At 36.6% G+C, this 19,948-nt stretch overlaps 4 protein-coding genes across 9 annotated transcripts; 1 reads left to right on the forward strand and 3 right to left on the reverse strand.

Moving 5' to 3' along the window:
• Positions 1 to 340: 340 nt before the first annotated feature.
• Positions 341 to 12,148, reverse strand: LOC105761251 (putative disease resistance RPP13-like protein 1). 4 transcript variants are annotated; one of them, XM_052623184.1, is made up of 6 exons: positions 7,763 to 11,610; positions 7,466 to 7,510; positions 1,731 to 2,227; positions 1,363 to 1,558; positions 1,123 to 1,297; positions 341 to 1,006 (listed from the first exon to the last, which is right to left on the reverse strand). In XM_052623184.1, the coding sequence occupies exon 1, from the start codon at positions 11,546 to 11,548 to the stop codon at positions 7,811 to 7,813; it is 3,738 nt and encodes a 1,245-aa protein (XP_052479144.1). In that variant the 5' UTR covers positions 11,549 to 11,610; the 3' UTR covers positions 341 to 1,006; positions 1,123 to 1,297; positions 1,363 to 1,558; positions 1,731 to 2,227; positions 7,466 to 7,510; positions 7,763 to 7,810. The 4 variants fall into 4 exon arrangements, 3 of the variants coding, with proteins under 3 accessions (XP_052479144.1, XP_052479143.1, XP_012434463.2); XM_052623183.1 differs by having other exon boundaries at positions 1,358 to 1,558; XR_008190659.1 differs by lacking the exon at positions 7,763 to 11,610 and adding an exon at positions 11,621 to 12,148 and having other exon boundaries at positions 1,123 to 1,558.
• A 1,685-nt stretch (positions 12,149 to 13,833) lies between these two features.
• Positions 13,834 to 14,832, reverse strand: LOC128034515 (putative disease resistance protein RGA1). The gene has a single exon (XM_052622978.1). The coding sequence runs from the start codon at positions 14,830 to 14,832 to the stop codon at positions 13,834 to 13,836; it is 999 nt and encodes a 332-aa protein (XP_052478938.1).
• Positions 14,833 to 14,940: 108 nt separating this feature from the next.
• Positions 14,941 to 16,844, reverse strand: LOC105761626 (putative disease resistance RPP13-like protein 1). The gene is made up of 2 exons (XM_052622980.1): positions 16,736 to 16,844; positions 14,941 to 16,640 (listed from the first exon to the last, which is right to left on the reverse strand). Exons 1-2 carry the CDS (start codon positions 16,842 to 16,844, stop codon positions 14,941 to 14,943), a joined length of 1,809 nt encoding a protein of 602 aa, XP_052478940.1.
• A 414-nt stretch (positions 16,845 to 17,258) lies between these two features.
• On the forward strand, positions 17,259 to 19,359 carry LOC105761621 (uncharacterized). 3 transcript variants are annotated; one of them, XM_012579480.2, is made up of 2 exons: positions 17,259 to 17,406; positions 18,421 to 19,359. In XM_012579480.2, exon 2 carries the CDS (start codon positions 18,432 to 18,434, stop codon positions 19,107 to 19,109), a length of 678 nt encoding a protein of 225 aa, XP_012434934.1. In that variant the 5' UTR covers positions 17,259 to 17,406; positions 18,421 to 18,431; the 3' UTR covers positions 19,110 to 19,359. The 3 variants fall into 3 exon arrangements, with proteins under 3 accessions (XP_012434934.1, XP_012434932.1, XP_012434933.1); XM_012579478.2 differs by having other exon boundaries at positions 17,271 to 17,406; positions 18,332 to 19,359; XM_012579479.2 differs by having other exon boundaries at positions 17,298 to 17,406; positions 18,179 to 19,359.
• The last annotated feature ends 589 nt before the right edge of the window (positions 19,360 to 19,948 follow it).

Consider the following 19,948-nt stretch of genomic DNA (forward strand, 5'->3'; position numbering starts at 1 on the left):
TTTGTTCACACAGTACAAAAACTTCCTATGTTTGCAAGGCTTTGTCCAGATAGTTTAATCCACTATCCTTCAATGAGTACAAGCTCTGATATAAGCCTCGCACACTCACCAAATAGTAACCTCACTCTTATATTTTAAACTGAATCATCCTCCTAAAACTTTCCCATGAAAACTTAGATGTAACTAAGTGTCTCACAGTCAGTTTACTTACAATTTTGCATTCATTTAAACAGTTCTTATATGGACACCAAAAACTTTGTTCACGCAGTTCGGAATTTTCCTACGTCTGCGGGGCCTTACCCAAATAGTTAATCCACTATACTTCAACGAGTACAAGCTCTGATATAACTAAGTATCTCACATTCTATTTACTTACAATTTTGCATTCAATTAAATAGTTCCTATGAACAAATAAAGTGCTATCTAATCTCATATATTTTACCTAAAATAAGTTGTCCATCGCTTGTCAAATTACAATCACTTTCTCCTCACAAGTAGCCACATCAAAAGGTCTTCAATTACCTTCAGAATAGTAGCCACGTCAAGTAGCCAGCTATGCCTCAAGTTGCAACTTGCGTTGTAGCTGGGAGAAAAAACCAACACTAACAAACTGAATTAACCATACCTCACGAAGGAGTTTGTATAGCGCAATGAGACCGCCATAGCCATCAAGCTTGTGTTCTCCATTCATGCTTCCTTTGGCAACAATTGTTGGAGATAATAACAATTTCTCAATTGTTGATGTTAATGGAGAATTCAATTCCTCGTCACTTGTATATGCTTTCCTCTGCCATCAAAGAGACCAAATAAGTAATGTTCTAATAGGTTATCATACTCCTTTATGATCGAATGGCCCATTAGCACGTCCTTTGGAAGCATTAGAAGATCACTAAGGGCATTAAGAAGAACGAAGGGTTCGTGATTTTAGGAATCGTCTTGATTGTTATGTCAGTTTTCTTTTAAAGCCTCGTACGTATCAGTCAGCCATCTTAGACCAATTTCCAACCTGCAAAAATAAGCATCCCTCTTTAAGACTTGAATATAAATGTTTTCCATTTAATATAACAAGTGCATGAATTATTGAGATTCACAACAGTGATCTCTTTTGGCAATAATACTTACAGAGTCTTTTAGTTGAGCTTCAGATCAGAAGCTAAGATCTCCGGCTGAAACTCAGGAGAACCTTGGAATCTACGATGGGATTGGATATGGGATCAGTTGGAATCTCGTTCTTCGACTCCCAAAGAATAGCATAGAACATTGCTACATCTAACCTTGCAACACACTGTTCCATTACCTGAAGAAGATACATCAATTAGCTCATCTCAATATAGTGTACATATATATAACCACATACCATACTTGCAATAACTGGCAAGCAACTACATTCATGGCTCCGGCTCTAACAGAGAAAGTTAGTTGAAAAGCATCTTCGAAAGCCATTTTTCGTAGATCAATCAAGAAGCTTTTTGTCGCCTGAGGCCGGCTCCAACAACTTTCCTAATGTTTTATCAGAACATGAACCCTCAACCTGAGGTTGCATATACATAGAAAGAGCCTGGAACAAGGGAAAAACGCCAAATTGATTATCTTTTTTGTAATTTAGTGACAAGAAAACCAAAATTTATCAATTAGACCATCATTAGAAGGTTAACCTTGAAATTCACAAGTAGAAAATTACTTATATGTCAACAGCTAATGGCAACGTTATCTGTTTGTAGTTTACATACCTTGAAGCATCATTACAGCAGGATTTCGTAATCAAAATGAGCCCTGAGACAGTATTCTTAGTAATCATGGCTTGCTTGTCTCCACTCCAATGCTTGCAAGCATGTATATAGAGTCTAGAAAGGCACCAAGCATGTGTATGCACTTTATTTGCTGAACTAACCTGCTCCAGAATTACAGAATAAAGAGAAATCTCCAAGGCAGCCACTTCCCTCAGCTTGGCTTCAAGTTGCTCGATTCTTGCCGCCATCTCTTCTATCTTTTCACCTAAAGCTACCTCATCTTAAACTTGAAGTTCATCTTCATCATCCACAAGCTTATCGTTGCTTCCGGAACTTTGGGTTCCATTTGATGTCTCATCCAAAACATCAACTTTCAAGGAACTAATGGTCGCATCCTTAAAAGGTCCTCCATTAGAGTGTGCAGATTTCTATATGAGTACCGTTCACAGCTGAACTGTCGGAAGCTCCAGGAACAGTATCTTTCTTTGCATCCTGAGCTGCAAAACAGCATATAGTTTAAGCATATGAATTCAACATAGCATCACTGATAGAATCCCGAATATAAAAAGTTTGAGCATGGAGAAAAAAGGAAAGCAACATAAACACAGAGGAAACCAATAAAAATTGGCACAAGCATGCAATTCATTTGACAATACTGGGCATATAGCATCAGCCAAATTATTAGAGCTATAGTTTCTTTTGAATTCCAAAAGGCGTATGATGTGAATTGAAAGAGACAATTGTTGAAGCCGTGGCCTGCATTGCAACAAAGAACCAACAGCAACAAATTGGTCAAATGACCAACAGCAGCAAATTGTACAATTTTAGCTGCTATACTGTTTTGTAGCAAAGAAATGGAGTTGGTTCAGTTATAAAATTATTTTTTGAATATTTTGTTCCTATGGAACTTAGCCTAAATCTTTGTAATGAGTTAGCTAAGTTAGTAGGAAAGATTGACTGATGTAATAGCTGGTATGCCAGCTTTCTTTTGTATACAAGTTGCTATATTTTTAGTAAGTATTAAGTAAGAGCAGTTAAATTAGTAGGTAACTGTCAAATACTTTTGTAACCTTCATATATTCAAAATTTGAATGAAATTATGATGACTTTCAGTTACAAATTTTCTTGCTGAGTTCTTTTCTTTTGTTTTTTCTTTCATTCGTTTTTGCTTTCTTTGCTACTGCCATTGCCATTTATCCAACAAATGGTATCAAGAGCTTTCAGTCTTTGAGGGCCTTGGTTGTACACTGTCACTAAGCAAATTGTGTTTGAAACAAAAGAAGAAGAGGTTGTTTTGCTTGCTGAAAAATGAGTTTTACACCACCTCCTCCACCTGTCTTTGCTGGAGAAAATTACAACATCTGGGCAGTGAAAATGAGAACATACCTGCAGGCACACGACCTGTGGAATGTTGTTCTCAATGACATTGAGCCACCACCACTAAGAGCTAACCCGACTATAGCCAGTTAGGCAAGACAATGAAGACTGTGCCAAGAAGTACAAGGCTATGTCGTGCCTTCAAAGTGGAGTTTCGATGTTATTTTCACAAGAATAATGGCTTGTGACACTCCAAAGCAGCTGGGACAAACTCAAGGAGGAGTTTGAGGGTCCGACAAGACCAGAACACAACGGTGATCAACATGAGAAGAGATTTTGAAAACCTCAAGATGAAGGACTCGAAACCATCAAGCGATATCTTGTGAGAATCATGGCAACATCAACAATATAAGGTGCTTGGGAGGAATTCGATGACCAAAGAGTGGTTGAGAAGGTCATAACAACCTTGCCGGAGAAGTATGAAGCAAAATTTCTTCTCTGGAAGATTCAAGGGACTTGTCAACAATCCCTTTGACAGAGCTTATAAATGCTCTTTATGCTCAAGAGCAGAGAAGGGCAAATAGGCAGGAGGACCACCATGAAGGAGCTTTTCAGGCTAGAGGCAGAGAAAGCTCAAGTGCAAACTTAAATGTCAAAGGCAAAAAGCCTTGGACTGAGAAGAAGAAGAAAGAACCTGTCAAAAGGAAGTTCCCACCTTGTGTCCATTGTAAGAAGACTACTCATCTTGAGAAATACTGCTGGTACAGACCAGACATTCAATGCAGAGCCTGCAAGCAATTTGGCCACATTGAAAAGGTTTGTAAGAGCAAGTCAAAAACACAACCACAATTTCAAAGCCAAGCTCAAGCTGCAGAAGAGGTTGAAGCACCAGAAGAGCATGTTTTTTCAGCATCATGCTTTGCAAGCTCGAGCAAGGTTAGCAAAATTTGGCTGATTGACAGTGGATGTACCCACCATATGGCTTCTGAGAAGAGTATATTCAAGGAGCTTGACACTACCTTCAAGTCCAAAGTCAGAATTGGCAATGGTGAGCTACTGGAGGCAAAAGGGAAAGGCAAGGCCTTGATAAGCACCAAGTCAGGTATTAAAACCATTTCAGAGGTTCTTTATGTACCTGACATTGACCAAAACTTGCTAAGTGTTGGCCAGCTATTGGAGAAGGGCTACTCTCTGATTTTTGAAGGCAAGAACTGTTTGATCAAAATGTCTTTGGTGAAGTGTTGACTACAGTGGCTATGCAAGACTGAACCTTCATTGTGGATGTGAATCAACTGCAAGCCAAGGCATATGCATCTCAGTCTGATGAGACAGACTTGTGGCACAGGAGGATGGGGCATGTGAACTACAATTCACTGAACATGCTGCACAAAATGGATTTGGTCAGTGACATGTCCAAAATTGAGCCAAAGGATGTTTGTATGTGAGGTCCATACCTAGGCAAATGCAGACAGATTACCCTTTCCAGTCAACAAGGCATGGAGAGCACAAGGGAAGCTTCAGCTTATTCATACAGACATCTGTGGACCAATGAAGACTACCTCCTTAAATGGTAGCGGTACTTTGTACTCTTCATTGATGATTATTCAAGGTTCATTGGGTAAATTTTTAAAGAATAAGTCGATGTTTATGATTTTTTCGCAGAATTTAAAGCTTTGGTTGAAAACCAAGCAAATTGCAAACCGAAATGTTTGAGGTCGACAATGGTTACAGTATGTATCTCGAAGTTTCAAAAATTGTGTGATGAAGTCGAATCCAACACCAATTGACTCATCAGTATACACACCACAAAATGGTGTCTGTGAAAGGAAAAACGAGCAGATCCTTGATATGGCTAGGTGTTTGTTATTTGAGGCTAAAATGCCTAATGCTTTTTAATTAAGCTGTGAATACTGTTGTTTACTTGTTGAATAGATCGCCAACTAATGCGGTCAAGGGTAAAACACCCTTTGAAGCTTTGGTTTGGATGAAACCATCTATCACACATTTGAAGGTATTTGGTTGTCTATGTTATGTGTTGGTACCGAGGAGAGAAGAACCAAGTTGGACAGGAGGTCCATGCGTGGGTGTTTGTTGGCTCTGACAATACAAAGAAGGGATATAGAATTTTTGATCCACTAACTAAGAAGGTTGTAGTGAGCAGGGATGTAAAGTTCAATGAAGAAAACAGCTGGAAATGGGATGGAATTGAAGCAAATTTGCCTGAGGTAGATCAGAATGACATTGATTTGCAGCAAGTTGACATTGAAGCAGTCATTGAAGATAGTTGTGATGATGAACCTGTTCGAGGCACTAGGACATTAGCTAATATTTATGAAAGATGTGCAGTAACTCTACTAGAGCCTTCATGTTTTGAAGAAGCTGCAAAAGAAAGGTGCTGGCAAGAGGCTATGGAAACTGAATTGAGAATGATTCAGAAAAATGACACTTGGGAGCTTGTTGATAGACCTGAAAATAGAAGAATCATTGGTGTAAAATGGGTCTTTAGAACTAAAAACAATCTTGATGGTACTTTGAATGCACACAAGGCCGATTGGTTGTGAAAGGGTATAGTCATGACATGGGGTTGATTTTTCGAGACTTTTGCACTGTTGCAAGGTGGACACTATCGATCGCTTGCTTGCTTTGGCGACTCAAAAGCTTTGGAAGGTGCACCATTTAGATGTTAAGTCACCTTTCTAAATGGCTTTCTTAATGAAGAAATATTCATTGAGCAACTTTGAGGGTTTTGAGGTCCTTGGTGAAGAACATAAGGTTTACAAGTTGAAAAAGGCCTTATATGGCCTAAAAGCAGCTCCAAGAGCACGGTATGAGAGGATTGATGGCTACCTAGCAAAGCTCGAGTTCACAAAGAGTGTCGATGAGCCTACACTCTATGTTAAGAAGGATCAGAAGGAAACCTTGCTAATTGTTTCCTTGTATGTTGATGATCTGCTAGTCATTGGCCTGTAAAGATGAACTGATAGAAGACTTTAAGAAGCGGATGCAACATGTCTTTGAGATGCTGACCTTGGTCTAATGACCTATTTTCTTGGTATGGAAATCAGACAAGGAAGTGATGGTATTTTCATAAGTCAACAAACATTTGCTTCCAAGGTGCTTGAAAAATTTTGCATGTCGAAATGCAAATCAGTCACTACACCAGTTGCATTGGGGGAAAAATTATCAAGTGCCAGTGAGCATGATCGAGTAAATGAGAGAGCATATAGAAGCTTAATTGGTTGTTTGCTTTATTTAACAGCAACTAGACCAGACATTGTCTATCTTTGTTAGTCTACTTTCAAGGTTTATGCACCGCGATAATGTGGCACATCCGAAGGCGACTAAAAGAGTGTTAAGGTATGTCAAAGGAACCATCGATCTTTGGTGTGAAGTTTTGGAGGCAAAGGAGCTGAAAGTCTTAGGCTATTCGATAGCGATTAAGGTGGTCGATTGATGACATGAGGAGCACTTGAGTTACTTTTTCACCTTAGGATCGAGTGTTTTCAGTTGGAGTTCAAAGAAGCAACAAACTGTTGCACAATCTACAGCAGAGGCTGAGTATATCTCAGCTGCAGCAGCAGTGAATCAAGCCATTTGGCTTAGGAAGATTTTGGGTGATTTAAATGAAAGTCAAATTCAGCCTACTGAAATTAGAGTGGATAATCAATCAGCTGTGGCCATAGCTAAGAATCCAGTCTTCCATGGTAAGACTAAACACTTCAAAATCAAATTCCATTTTGTTAGAGAAGCTGAGCAATCGAGAGAGGTTAGCTTAATTCATTGCAAATGTAAATTCAGCTAGCTGACATTTTAACTAAATCATTGGGAGCCAACCGATTTAATGCTTTGAAGGAAAGGATTGGTGTTTGTTGCATATAGTCCAAGGAGGAGTGTTGAAGCCGTGGCCTGCATTGCAACAAAGAACCAACAGCAACAAATTGGTCAAATGACCAACAAAGACAAATTGTACAATTTTAGTTGCTATCTTGTTTTGTAGCAAAGAAATGGAGTTGGTTCGGTTATAAAATTATTTTTGAATATTTTGTTCCTATGGAACTTAGCCTAAATCTTTGTAATGAGTTAGCTAAGTTAGTAGGAAAGATTGACTGATGTAATAGCTGGTATGCCAGCTTTCTTTTGTATACAAGTTGCTATATTTTTTAGTAAGTATTAAGTAAGAGCAGTTAAATTAGTAGGTAACTGTCAAATACTTTTGTAACCTTCATATATTCAAAATTTGAATGAAATTATGATGACTTTCAGTTACAAATTTTCTTGCTGAGTTCTTTTCTTTTGTTTTTTTCTTTCATTCGTTTTTGCTTTCTTTGCTACTGCCATTGCCATTTATCCAACAACAATTACAGTCCTCCTTGTCATGAAACATCAGCATCACAAATTATAGCCATCAAGAAACTAACCTCAAGCCAAGCAACTAGTCCAATTATAAGTTAGATTTTTTGAACCTGAAACAAAGGAAAAAATGGTTAAAATTGTTGCAGTAATTAACTAACCAATTTACTAAATTAAAAAAGCTGAAGCAGATCTGTTGAAGTTCTTCACTACTTTTCGCCAATTTAGCCTTCAATGCATGCAAATTTTGAATACAATAAATATATAAGACTGATTTCTATTGCCATGTTGATCAGGAGGATAATCAGATACATCGTACAAAATAAAGCTATGAATGTGATAAATGTTTAAAATGCGTTTCACACCTGTGGTTTGACTGCAGAGAATCGATGCAAGATTTTGCTGCTTAAGTTTCACACTCGTTTGCCTTGAATAAACACAAAAGGTATGTGGGCAATCTTGGACCACTCTCGTCCTTTACCCCTACTGCACACTTCTTCTAGCAACGGACAACCCCAGATATATAGACTATCAAGGGAGAGAAGCATATCTTTTTCCGGAAGAGATGTGAGCTTAGGACAAGCATAGAATCGCAATTTTCGAAGAGAGGTGAGGTGTTGAAAGCCCTTGGAGCACATGTATTCCAAATTCTTAAAATTTTCAATGCAGATAGATGTGAGAGAAGGAGGCAGCGTCATTCCTATCCCTTCTTCTGGAAACGACATGAGACTTGAGCAGCCTTCACCACTGATTTGGAGTTCTTGAAGAGAGGTGAATCTGTTTAATCCCCACTCAACAAGTGATGTATAAATTTTGGGTGCGTTTAAGATTTCAAGTGATGCGAGGTTGGTAGGGAAACCCTCTTCTGTAAAGGATAGGTCAGCCGAAGACTCCCGCACTTTTAATTCTCGAAGGGAGGTGAAGTTGTTGATGCACTTGGGAAGGGCTCTAAAATTTTCACAATGATCACTTAGGCACCCATCAACTTCAATCTCTTGAAGTAATGATTTAATATTTTCAGCATTAGAAATTCTAATACTTTCGAGATCAACAGTTTCATGGAAATTTTGGGCTATGCATTCCAACAACGGACAATCCAAAATAACTAGACGTTTAAGCATTACTGGTAACTTGGAATTTAAAAACAAGCTTCTCAGCTTTGAACCACTTTCAATTTCGAGATGTTGAAGCCGATTGCATATATCGCCCCTTGATGATAACCATATTAGAGATGGACAGTCTCGTATTTCCAAATGCTCGAGTAGACAAGTGTTGCTACTCATAATCTTATTATTTACGTTTTCATCAACCAAATATTGCAAATTCTCACATTCGCAAATCTCCAGCTCTTTTAAAGCAGGGGGGAAGTTCCTCTTTGCAAAACAAACCAAGCCTGGACAATTTTCAAGTTTTATTCTTGTAATGAATGGGAAAGCATGTAAGATTTCTGGTAGTCTATTGAGCCTTTCACAATCCCTTATTTCCAGAGATTCTACACCTGGAATCTTGTCAAGTTGCAAACTCTCCTCCTCCGTTTCCAAAGACACCAACTGGGGACAATCCGCAATCGCAATAAATCGATGCCCAACTAAGCTTAACCCATTTTGCGATAAAGATTCCAACTCTTTCCAACCAGAGATGTCAAAAGCTTCCGAGTTTGCAAATCTCAGCATTGCCTTCTCTGCTGAAATATCGAACTTTGAAATATTTTTTAGAGTCACACTTTTCAAAGAGGTAACCTCTTGTACAGAAGATGAGCCTTCATCCACCAATTCTTCACACCCATAGATTCTTAAGTCACATAAGGACGAAAAACTTGAAATTGAAACTACCAGTCTCTTACACTCACAGATTATAAGTATCTGCAAGGATTGAAGAAGGGTTGGCAGCCTTCCCAACAATTTAGGACATTCTAGGATTGAAAGCTCACGAAGGCTGGGGAATTTCGAAGTTTGCTCATCACATTCACATGGGTCCCACTCCTCCCAATTTGGCAGATCGCAAAAATACAGAGTCTCTAATGATGCAAATGCATTCGATTGATTTGCTCCAAACAACTCAACACCGATTTTATGTACCTCGTCCAAACCACAAATTGAAAGATCTTTTAAAAATGATAACCTTGCAATCGATGGTAGAGATTTGCAATTTTTACAGTTGTGAAGCCCCAATGACACCATATTCTTGAAGGAAGAATCTGCAATCCAAGTAGAGAATTTTGCACCACCATAATTCTCAATGACGAGTTGCTCAAGCTTGATTGGAGGACAAAGAGAGTCCAACACCCGTTCTTCATCTTCTTTATTCCTTGAATCCTTCTCAAACTTTTTACTCCAATGCAATACCAATCTATCAATCCCCTTCTTCTCATTTAACTTGGCTTCCCTTGCATCTTGACAATTAACATTCTCCAAACCAGAAAGACGGAAATCACCTTTGAGATTTGACAAATATTTCAAATCTCTCATGTGACAACTATCACCTTCCCTTATGATAAAATCAGATAACCTTTGAAGATTAGTTAGTTTATCAAATCCAAAAGGCATCCTTTCTATTGAGTTCGCACCTCTGATATCAAGATAATGCAAGTTGACAAGATTTCCCATCTTTGAAGGTAACTTTTGAAGTTTGAAACACCCTTTTAATAGTAAAGTTTCCAAATGGTAAAGAGTGCACAGAGAATCAGGTAGGCATTTGATATTGGTGTTAGAAAAATTTAAGTAGCGAAGATGTATTAAATTTTCAAAAACATCAGGCAACTCAAAGATCTCATACCCACTCAAAGAAAGCACCCTTAAGTAGCCAAGTCTTGGCAATAAATCAACCAAAAGAACATCGGTTAAATAAGGCCACCGAAAACATGACAACTGTAAAGGTAGAAAAGTACGTAATGATTTCACTTGATTAAATGCTTCAAATATGCCAAATCTGCCGACAATATAAGAAGAATGTCGAGTGCGATTTGAGAACCGTTGTTGCTTATCACCTTCCAATTTAGAGCATGTATCTCCTGCAACTACTTGAGCTAAATCATTGATAAGGTCATGCATTACGAATCGAAACTTATCTTTACTGGATATCTGAAAAAATGACCTCGACACTAGATCTTGAAAATATTGATTTCCAGTATCTTTAATTTGAGGCATAGCTTTTTGTTGCAAGAGACCTTCTGCTCTCCATAACAAGATTATTTCTTCTTCCTCAAATTCATAATCTTTAGGAAGTATGGAGCAATATGCAAAACATCGTTTCAAGTATGACGGAAGATGATGGTAGCTTAATCGCAATGCTGGAATTATGCCACACTGCTCTTCTGGTAAGTTCCATATCTCACTCTCATATATTCTTTCCCATTCTGCATAGTCTTTAACTGTGCGTAGCAAGCTTCCAATGGCTTTTGCAGCCAAAGGTAAGCCATTGCACCTTCTAACAATTTTCTCTCCAATCTTTTTAAACTGGATATGTCCATCGAAATTTCTTGCTTTTAATGCATGGTGTGTAAATATGGATAAACAATCATCATCCGATAGTTTATCCAAATGAAAAACTTTGAGTGAGTCCACAATAGATGAAACAATTTGAAGACGAGTGGTTACAATGATTTTGGTCCTTGCTCCAAACGGAGACCGTAAGATGGTCCAATCATCGTAATTCTCGTTCCAAATGTCATCTAAAACAAGCAAGAATCTTTTCCCAGACAACTTCTCCTTCAATTTAACTTGAAGTAAATTCAAGTCATTATCATCAGGAGAGTCACAATCGATGGATTTTAAAATTGTCCTTGTTATATAAACTGCATCAAAATTATCAGAAACGCAGACCCAGGCTTTGTGGTCAAAAGACTCGTTGATGGTGGCATCATTGTAAACAAGCTGAGCAAGAGTTGTTTTACCCATCCCTCCCATGCCGACTATGGAAAGGACTGAAACTCCATTGGAGTTATCACCTTTGAGCAACTCAACCATTTCGTGCTTCTCCTTGTGTCTACCAACATACTCTACAGCTTCATCCATTACGGAAGTTGGTTGCAGCCTGGGCTGCTTTCCCTTGGAGGTTGGAGCTTGAGACAAGATCTCACTCAACCCCAAACTACTTCTTCGAGTAGTCAAACTATTCAGTCTATCAGTGATCTCTTTCACCTTTGGAATCATGGAATTCTTAAACTGGAAAGAAGTGGGAGTGAAATTACAAGAAGTAAAGCAGGAAGGAATGAGTTTCCGTACCTTGCTTGTGCTGGCTTGAGTATGAGGTTTGTGGAGCTTGAGACGTAACTGTTCATAAGCGAACTCGTCCAAGATGTCATCCACATCGTAAGCCAAGTCCTGGAGATCATTCAACCATTTCTTCACACCCTCGATCTTGATCTGCTTCTCCTCTGCATCATCCAACACTGCTTGGATATCGGGCAATATGGACTGCCACTGCTTGAGTTGCGGGTGGAGTTGCTTATGGTCAGCAACAAAGTTGAGCGCAGAGTCGAGCAACTTGCCCCCCAACAGCTCCAAAAACGCAGACAGAGCAGCCTCTCCAGTGACAGACATAGTGAGATTATGAGAAGGAAGCAGAAGCTAGAAATGAAGAAGCCAAAATGGAAATTCAGGGAACAAATATGAAAGGAACGGAGATGGAGATGGAGATTATGTATAATCAGTGAAAGTTGAATACTTCACAGTACGAGGCAGTAAGCTGGAACTCTGATAAATGCCCTAGTGATCGTTGGGAAAAAGACAAAGGCTGAGCCACCTACCCATATTGTTTATGAATTTTGATGCTCTTCTTTCTCTTGCTTTTCTCCGTTATCCCATTTTCCAAGTAAATGAACGTTGAGCTCCATGCCAATGGCATCTAATGCCCATATTTGTAATTTAATTTAAGATCAATAATATTATTTCCATTTAAATATAGCAAGCACATGTCAGTGTTTGCTTTTGGAAATGAAAACAAATTCATCCTAATTTTTTTTTAAAATTCCAAATTTTCATCAAATAATTTGGTATATCTAAATTTGTCAGTTCGGATGCAAATTTGAAAACAAATTTCTAATTCACTTCAATCTATTTTGATTTAAATAATAATAAAAACCTAATAAAACAAAATTTAAATGATTAATTATTGATTCATAGAATATTTAAATATATATATAATCATAAGTAGAAAATAGGTGGACATGAGTACTTTAATGTTAAAGCTTAAGCTGAAGCCTCATTTTAATTAAGTTCGATTTTTTGCTTAAGTTTCATTTTTTTATACAAACACTCTCATATTTCAAGTACATCTTTAGATTTGGACGGATAGTCTACTTTTGAACAGTCTACATAAGAAAATTATGAAAAACACATAATTAGAAATTAAAATTTATCGCACATGTGAAAGTATAATATATTATATTTAAATTTAAATTTTTAAAATAATATTTCATATATAAATTTTATATTTTAAGAAATAATAATATTTAAAAAAGATGGATAGACTTTCTTCTAATGATTAGAAGTTAATGAATAATAATGGATAGATTAGTTTTGAGAAAAAACAAGCAAATAGTTTTAATTGAGAAAATGATTTTTTTAGTTGGTTTAAAATTACTGAAATTTTTAATTTAACTTATATAAGGGATAAATTTTAAAGCTACACACGATTTATGATTTAATGTGTAATTGTATACATGAATTTTTATTTTGTGTAATTTTATACATGAAAATTTGATTTGATCCAATTCTTGTAAATTATTAACACAATTATTGATATAAAAATATTTTATGTTTATATATTACATAAATAAATAATTATATTTATTCAATATAAAAATAAATTGATGTATTTATTTCCTTAGATGTGTATGATTAAATCAAAATTAAAGTTTTAAGTATACATTTGAACCACAATTAGAGTTTCACGTGTGTAATTGCATCAAATTAAAATCCATGTATACAATTGCACATTAAATCAAAGTTTATGTATAATTATGAGATTTATCCCTTTATAAAATGTTTAAATGATATAATTATTTATATATTTAACAAAACAATAACTATAGATTTTTTCGTGTTTTTACCAATTGAGTTGGTGTCACTTGACTTAATATACCAAACTTAATCAGACATTTTATTATAGTATAAATAATTTTCTTGTGATTATATATACGAACTAACTTATTTTTTAGGGTGAACTATAACAATAATCACTTTGTTTGCCTCAACTTATATTTTAGTTATTTATGTTTGAAATGTTACGTTTTTATAACTTACACTAAGGTTTTATTACAAAGTGGTCACCCTACCGTTAATCTCTATTACCTTTAGAAGCACAAAATGACAAGACATTCAGAGAAAAAGAGAATGACAATGAATTAACATTGAATGGTCCATTAGCATGCCCTTTGGAAGCATTAGAAGATCACTAAGAGCATTAAGAAAAACGAAGGCTGTTGAAGCTTTTGTCACTCCATATCATAAACATTTGATAACATCACTGTTGAAGCTTTTTCCACTCCAATCCTTTTGTCAAGATCCGCCTCAATTTGAACAAAAGGTATGTGGGCAATCTTGGACCACTCTCGTCCTTTACCCCTACTGCACCCTTCTTCTAGCAACGGGCAATTGGAAATATATAGCCACTCTAGCGAGAGAAGCATATCTTTTTCTGGAAGAGATGTGAGCTTAGAACAATTGACAATGAACAATTTTTGAAGAGAAGTCAGATGTTGAAAGCCCTTGGAGCACATGTATTCCAAATTTTCAAATTTATGAATGCTGATATAGGTGAGAGAAGGAGGCAGCATCCTTCCTATTCTTTCTTCTGGAAACGACACCACATTTGAGCATCCTTCACCGCTGATTTTGAGTTCTTGAAGAAATGTGAGTCTGTTAAATCCCCATTCAACAAGTGATGTGTAAATTCTAGGTGCGTTTGAGATTTCAAGTGATGTGAGGTTGGTAGGAAAACCCTCTTCCTGAAAGGATATGTCATCCGAACAATAAACCACCTTTAATTCTCGAAGGGAGGATATGTCCAATCCTCTTGGTAATAATTTAATATTTTCAGCACAAAAAATTTTTATACTTTTGAGATCAAGAGTTTCATGGAAATCTTGGGCTATGCATTCTAACACTGGACAATCCCAAATAACTAGTTGTTGAAGCATTGCGGGTAACTTGGCGTTCACAAATAAGATACTTAGCTTTGAACAACTTCCAATTTCGAGATGTTGAAGTCGATTGCATATATCGCCCCTTGATGATAACCATATTAGCGATGGACAATCCATTATTTCCAAGTGCTCGAGTAGACAAGTATTGCTACTCATACTTTTATTGTTTACATTTTCATCAACCAAATATTGTAAATTCTCACATTTTGAAATCTCCAGCTTTTTTAAAGCAAGGGGAAAGTTCCTCATTTCCAAACAGACCAAGCCTGGACACCCATTAAGTCTCATTCCAGTAAGGAACGTGAAAGCATGTAAGACTTCTGGTAGTCTATTCAGCCTTTCACAATACCATATTTCCAGAGATTCAACACCCGGAATCTTGTCAACTGGCAATCTCTACTCCTCTGTTTCCAAGAAGACCAATTGTGGACAATCCTCAATCGTAATAAAACGATGCCCAACTAAGCTTAACCCATTTTGAGATAAAGACTCCAACTCTTTCCAACCACAGATGTCAAAAACTTCCGAGTTTGCAAATCTCAACATTGCCTTCTCTGCTGAAATATCAAACTTTGAAATATTTTTAAGAGACGCATTTTTCAGAGAGGTAACCTCCTCTGTAGAAGAAGAGCCTTCATACACCAATTGTTCACACCCTTCAATGCTTAATTCACATAGAGACAAAAAACTGGAAATTGAAACTACTAGCCTCCTGCACTCGTAGATTTCAAGTTTCTGCAATGATTGAAGAAAGGTTGGCAACCTTCCCAACAATTGAGGACATTCTCTGATTGAAAGCTCAAGAAGGCTGGGGAATTTCGAAGCTTGTTCATCACCTTCACATGAGTCCCATTCCTCCCAGTTTGGCATACTCTCAAAATGTAGAGTCTCTAATGATGCAAATGCATTCGATTGATTTGCTCCGAACAACTCAACACCAATCTTATGTACCTCATCCAAACCACCAATTGAAAGGTCTTTTAACAATGGTAACCTTGCAATTGATGGTAGAGATTTGCAATTTTTACAGTTGCGAAGTTCCAATGACAACATATTCTTGAGGGAAGAATCTGCCATCCAAGTAGAGAATTTTGCACCACCATAATTCTCAATGACGAGTTGCTCAAGCTTTTTTGGAGGACAAAGAGAGTCCAACACCCATTCTTCATCTTCTTTATTCCCTGAATCCTTCTCAAACTTTTTACTCCAATGCAATACCAATCGATCAATCATCTCCTTCTCATCTAACCTGGCTTCCCTTGCATCTTGACCGTTAATATTCTCCAACCCAGAGAGACAAATATCACCTTTGAGGTTTGATAAAAATTTCAATTCTCTCATACGATGTCCATCACCTTCCCCTATGATAAAATCAGATAACCTTTGAAGATTGGTTAGTTTATCAATTCCAAAAGGCATCCTTTCTATTGACTTCACACCTCTGATATCAAGATAATGCAAGTTGACAAGATTTCCCATCTTTGAAGGTAACTTTTGAAGTTTGAAACACCCTTTTAATAACAAAGTTTCCAAATGGTAAAGAGTGCACAAAGAATCAGGCAGGCATTTGATATTGGTGTCAGAAAAATTTAAATAGCGAACATGTCTTAAATTTTCAAAAACATCAGGCAGCTCAAAGATCTCATACCCACACAAAGAAAGCACCCTTAAGTAGCCAAGTCTAGGCAACAAATCAACCAAAACAACATTAGTTAAAAAAGCCCTCTGATAACGCGACAACCGTAAAGGTAGAAAAGTACGTAATGATTTCACTTGATTAAATGCTTCAAACTTCTTCATTCTGTCATATTTGCTGACAATATAAGAAGAATGTCGAGTGCGATTTGAGAACTTCTGTTGCTTATCATTCTCCAATTTTGAGAATATTTCTCCTGCAACTACTTGAGCTAAATCATTGATAAGGTCATGCATTACGAATCTGAACTCATCTTTACTGGATATCTGAAAAAATGACCACGACACTAAATCTTGGAAATATTGATGTCCAAGATCTTTAATTTGAGGTATAGCTTTTTGTTGCAGGAGACCTTCTGCTCTCCATAACAAGATAATTTCTTCTTCCTCAAATTCATAATCTTTAGGAAGTATGGAGCAATATGCAAAACATCGTTTCAAGTATGACGGAAGATGATGGTAGCTTAATCGCAAAGCTGGAATTATGCCACACTACTCTTCTGGTAAGTTCCATATCTCACTCTCATATACTCTTTCCCATTCTTGATGATACTTAACTGTGCGTAGCAAGCTTCCAATGGCTTTTGCGGCCAAGGGTAAGCCATTGCACCTTCTAACAATTTTCTCTCCAGTTTCTTTAAATCGGAGATGTCCACCGAAATTTCTTGCTTTTAATGCATGTAAAGAAATTAGCGATGCAACAAATTATCAAAAATTGAAGATTCAAATTCATATGTTTACCAACAACTAGATTAACTTCCCAATTTTCATAATGTATAAGGATCAAATTTTGACAAATTAAAATAGAATGCCTATTTTTTAATTTCAAAAAGTAGAGGGATGAAATTTATAATTAAATCCCAATTTTAATTTATGGCAGATTTGTAATTAAAGCCTGAATTTGTAATTTCAGATTTGAGCTTGGGCCTGCCCATTAAAGCCGAAGTGTACTGAAGGGTATCTTCGTAATTGCGCAGAAATACCCATATTTTTTGACATAAATATTTTCGGTATTTATTTCGAAAAAAAAAAACTTGGCCTTTTTTAGGGTTCTTGTTTCCTTTACGAAGCGTTCTTCAAAAATTTATCTGTGAAATTTTCTGCAGTTTTCTTCTTACAATAGAAGATCTAAAACACCCTATACGGCGCCATGTACGGATCCAGAGGGTAAGTTCATCAAATCTCTGAATTTTTTATTTTTATTTTTAATTTCTGGTTCGTGTTCTTGAATGGAATTAGGGTTTTCTGTGTAGTGATTTTGTATTGGGATTTGATAAAATAATTGAAGATAAAATGGGAGAATACATCACCCGAAACTAAGTTTCGGTTTGGATTCTATTTTTCTCTTCGAAGTTTATGCTAAGAGCTAATTTCAAGTACGAATTTGATTTTGTTTCTCGTTTTTGAATCAATTTAGGGTTTTCCCTGTTCTGTTTTTGTATTGGGCTTTGGCGAAATAAGTAAATAAATTGAAAATAGAACGGGAGAATACATTCCCCAAATAAAATTTCGGATTTGATTCCATTTTTCGCCCAATGGGTGAATTTGATTTTTGTTTGATTTTTTGAATGGGAGTCGGGTTTTCTCTGCGTTGATTTTGTATTCGGATTTGACAAAATAAGTGAAATGAAATGAAGATGGAACTGGAGAATGCATACCCCAAATTAAATTTTGGATTGAATTCCATTTTGTTCTTCCAAAGTTTTATACTGAAAGCTAATTTCAAGGGTGAATTTGATGATACTCTCGTTTTTGAATGATGAATTTTATTTATTTTTTATGAAATTAAACAGAAGAATATGATGAATACTTAAATTAGTTTATAGCATGATCTGAATCTTTATGCCGGTAATGGAATTATTTGGGTAACATTAAAAAAAAAAAGAATTTGGTTTCGACCAATTTGTATGATTTATTTCTTTATGTTTATTGTTTGAAGGAGGGTATATGAATATGGAAAATGTTTTTAGGATATATATATAAATTTAGGAATATAAGAAATTAGGTATTTGGGGAGTGTGGGTTGGGTTTGGTTTTATTAACAGGTTTAGTGGGGGATTTTCTTTTTCTTTTTGGGTATGGATAATTGAAGGGCAATGTTGGGAAGCGGGGGGGTTTCGGACGGGTACGAGGTCGGCTCAAAGAGACAAAGAATGATGGAATCAACTCCCTACTTCGCAGTGAACAGCGGTATGGGCGGCTATCAACCTTACGGATATGGTGGTGGCTACCAACCTCCTTCCTTTCCGGTAGTACGTCTTAGGGGTCTTCCTTTCAACTGCACTGATATCGACATTTTCAAGTTCTTTGCCGGATTGGACATTGTCGACGTTTTGCTAGTCAACAAGAATGGAAGGTTCTCCGGAGAAGCCTTTGTTCTCTTTGCCGGGTCAATGCAGGTTGAGTTTGCTTTGCAAAGGGATCGACAAAACATGGGACGCCGCTATGTAGAAGTTTTTCGGTGTAAGAGGCAAGACTATTACCATGCCGTAGCCGCAGAGGTGAATTACGAAGGAATCTATGATAATGATTTCCACGGAAGCCCCCCACCCTCTCGAGCAAAGAGATTCAACGATAAGGATCAAATGGAATACACCGAAATACTCAAGTTGCGTGGTCTTCCTTTCTCGGTGAAGAAGCCTGAAATCGTTGAATTCTTTGCAGATTTCAAGATTGTTGAAGACAGGATACACATTGCATGCCGCCCTGATGGGAAAGCCACTGGAGAGGCATACGTGGAGTTTACTTCCGTCGAGGAGGCTAAAAGAGCAATGTGCAAGGATAAGATGATGATAGGGTCTCGGTATGTGGAATTGTTTCCTTCAACACCAGACGAAGCTCGACGAGCCGAATCAAGATCGAGGCAGTGAAGAGGTCCTGTTATCTGGGTTTTTGATATGTAGTCTTTGGTTTGTATGTTTGTCATTCTAGCCTGAAGAAATGCATGTCAACCCATATTTAATGGGTTAATCTTCTTCCTATGTGTGTCTCTGCTCTCAAAATATAATATCCTAATCCTATTAGGTTAAATATGATTAGTATGTTGTTGATGTACTCTTTTTGTGTTTTTTTAGATATTCGAATTTTGGTTTTAAGGATATAAAATATATTTTAGATAAATTTGTAGACCTTTTACCTTTCAAATTCATGCTCATGATTGCCTTTTTTTTTTTTTTGGGGGGGGGGGCGTGGGGGGTTCATTGTCATGGCATTAAATGGAGTACTTCTTGATCGAAGATTTTAAAGATTATTATGTGGCACATTGGGTGGTTTTAATTCCACAAGTTCTATATTACAACCCATACAATTTATTAAGTTTTTGAATGCAATTTAAGGATAAAAAAATCCAAAGGGTCGATGGGTTGGGTTTCAATCGGATACATAAATATATAATTGTTTTCAAGTTCGGTTTAGTACAACATATAAGCCTATACAATGGTGAAAGTAGAGATGAGTCACTATCATACATAAATGCATTAAGTTCAATTTCATTAAAATTTAAAGCTTCATGTTATAGCCATGATGGTAAAGGACGTTCTTTAAGTTTACTTAAGTTATTTTATGTAATATTGAAAGTGAGAACAAAGATAACACAATTTGAACCAGTATTTAAATAAAGATAAATTCACTTAAAGTTCATTTATATTCTTTTATATTTTATATTTACTTATTTTAAACATTAATATTCAAACATATTCTAATTAGGTAT

The sequence above is a fragment of the Gossypium raimondii genome, chromosome 11 (genome assembly GCF_025698545.1).
Source record: "Gossypium raimondii isolate GPD5lz chromosome 11, ASM2569854v1, whole genome shotgun sequence".
Lineage (NCBI taxonomy): Eukaryota > Viridiplantae > Streptophyta > Magnoliopsida > Malvales > Malvaceae > Gossypium > Gossypium raimondii.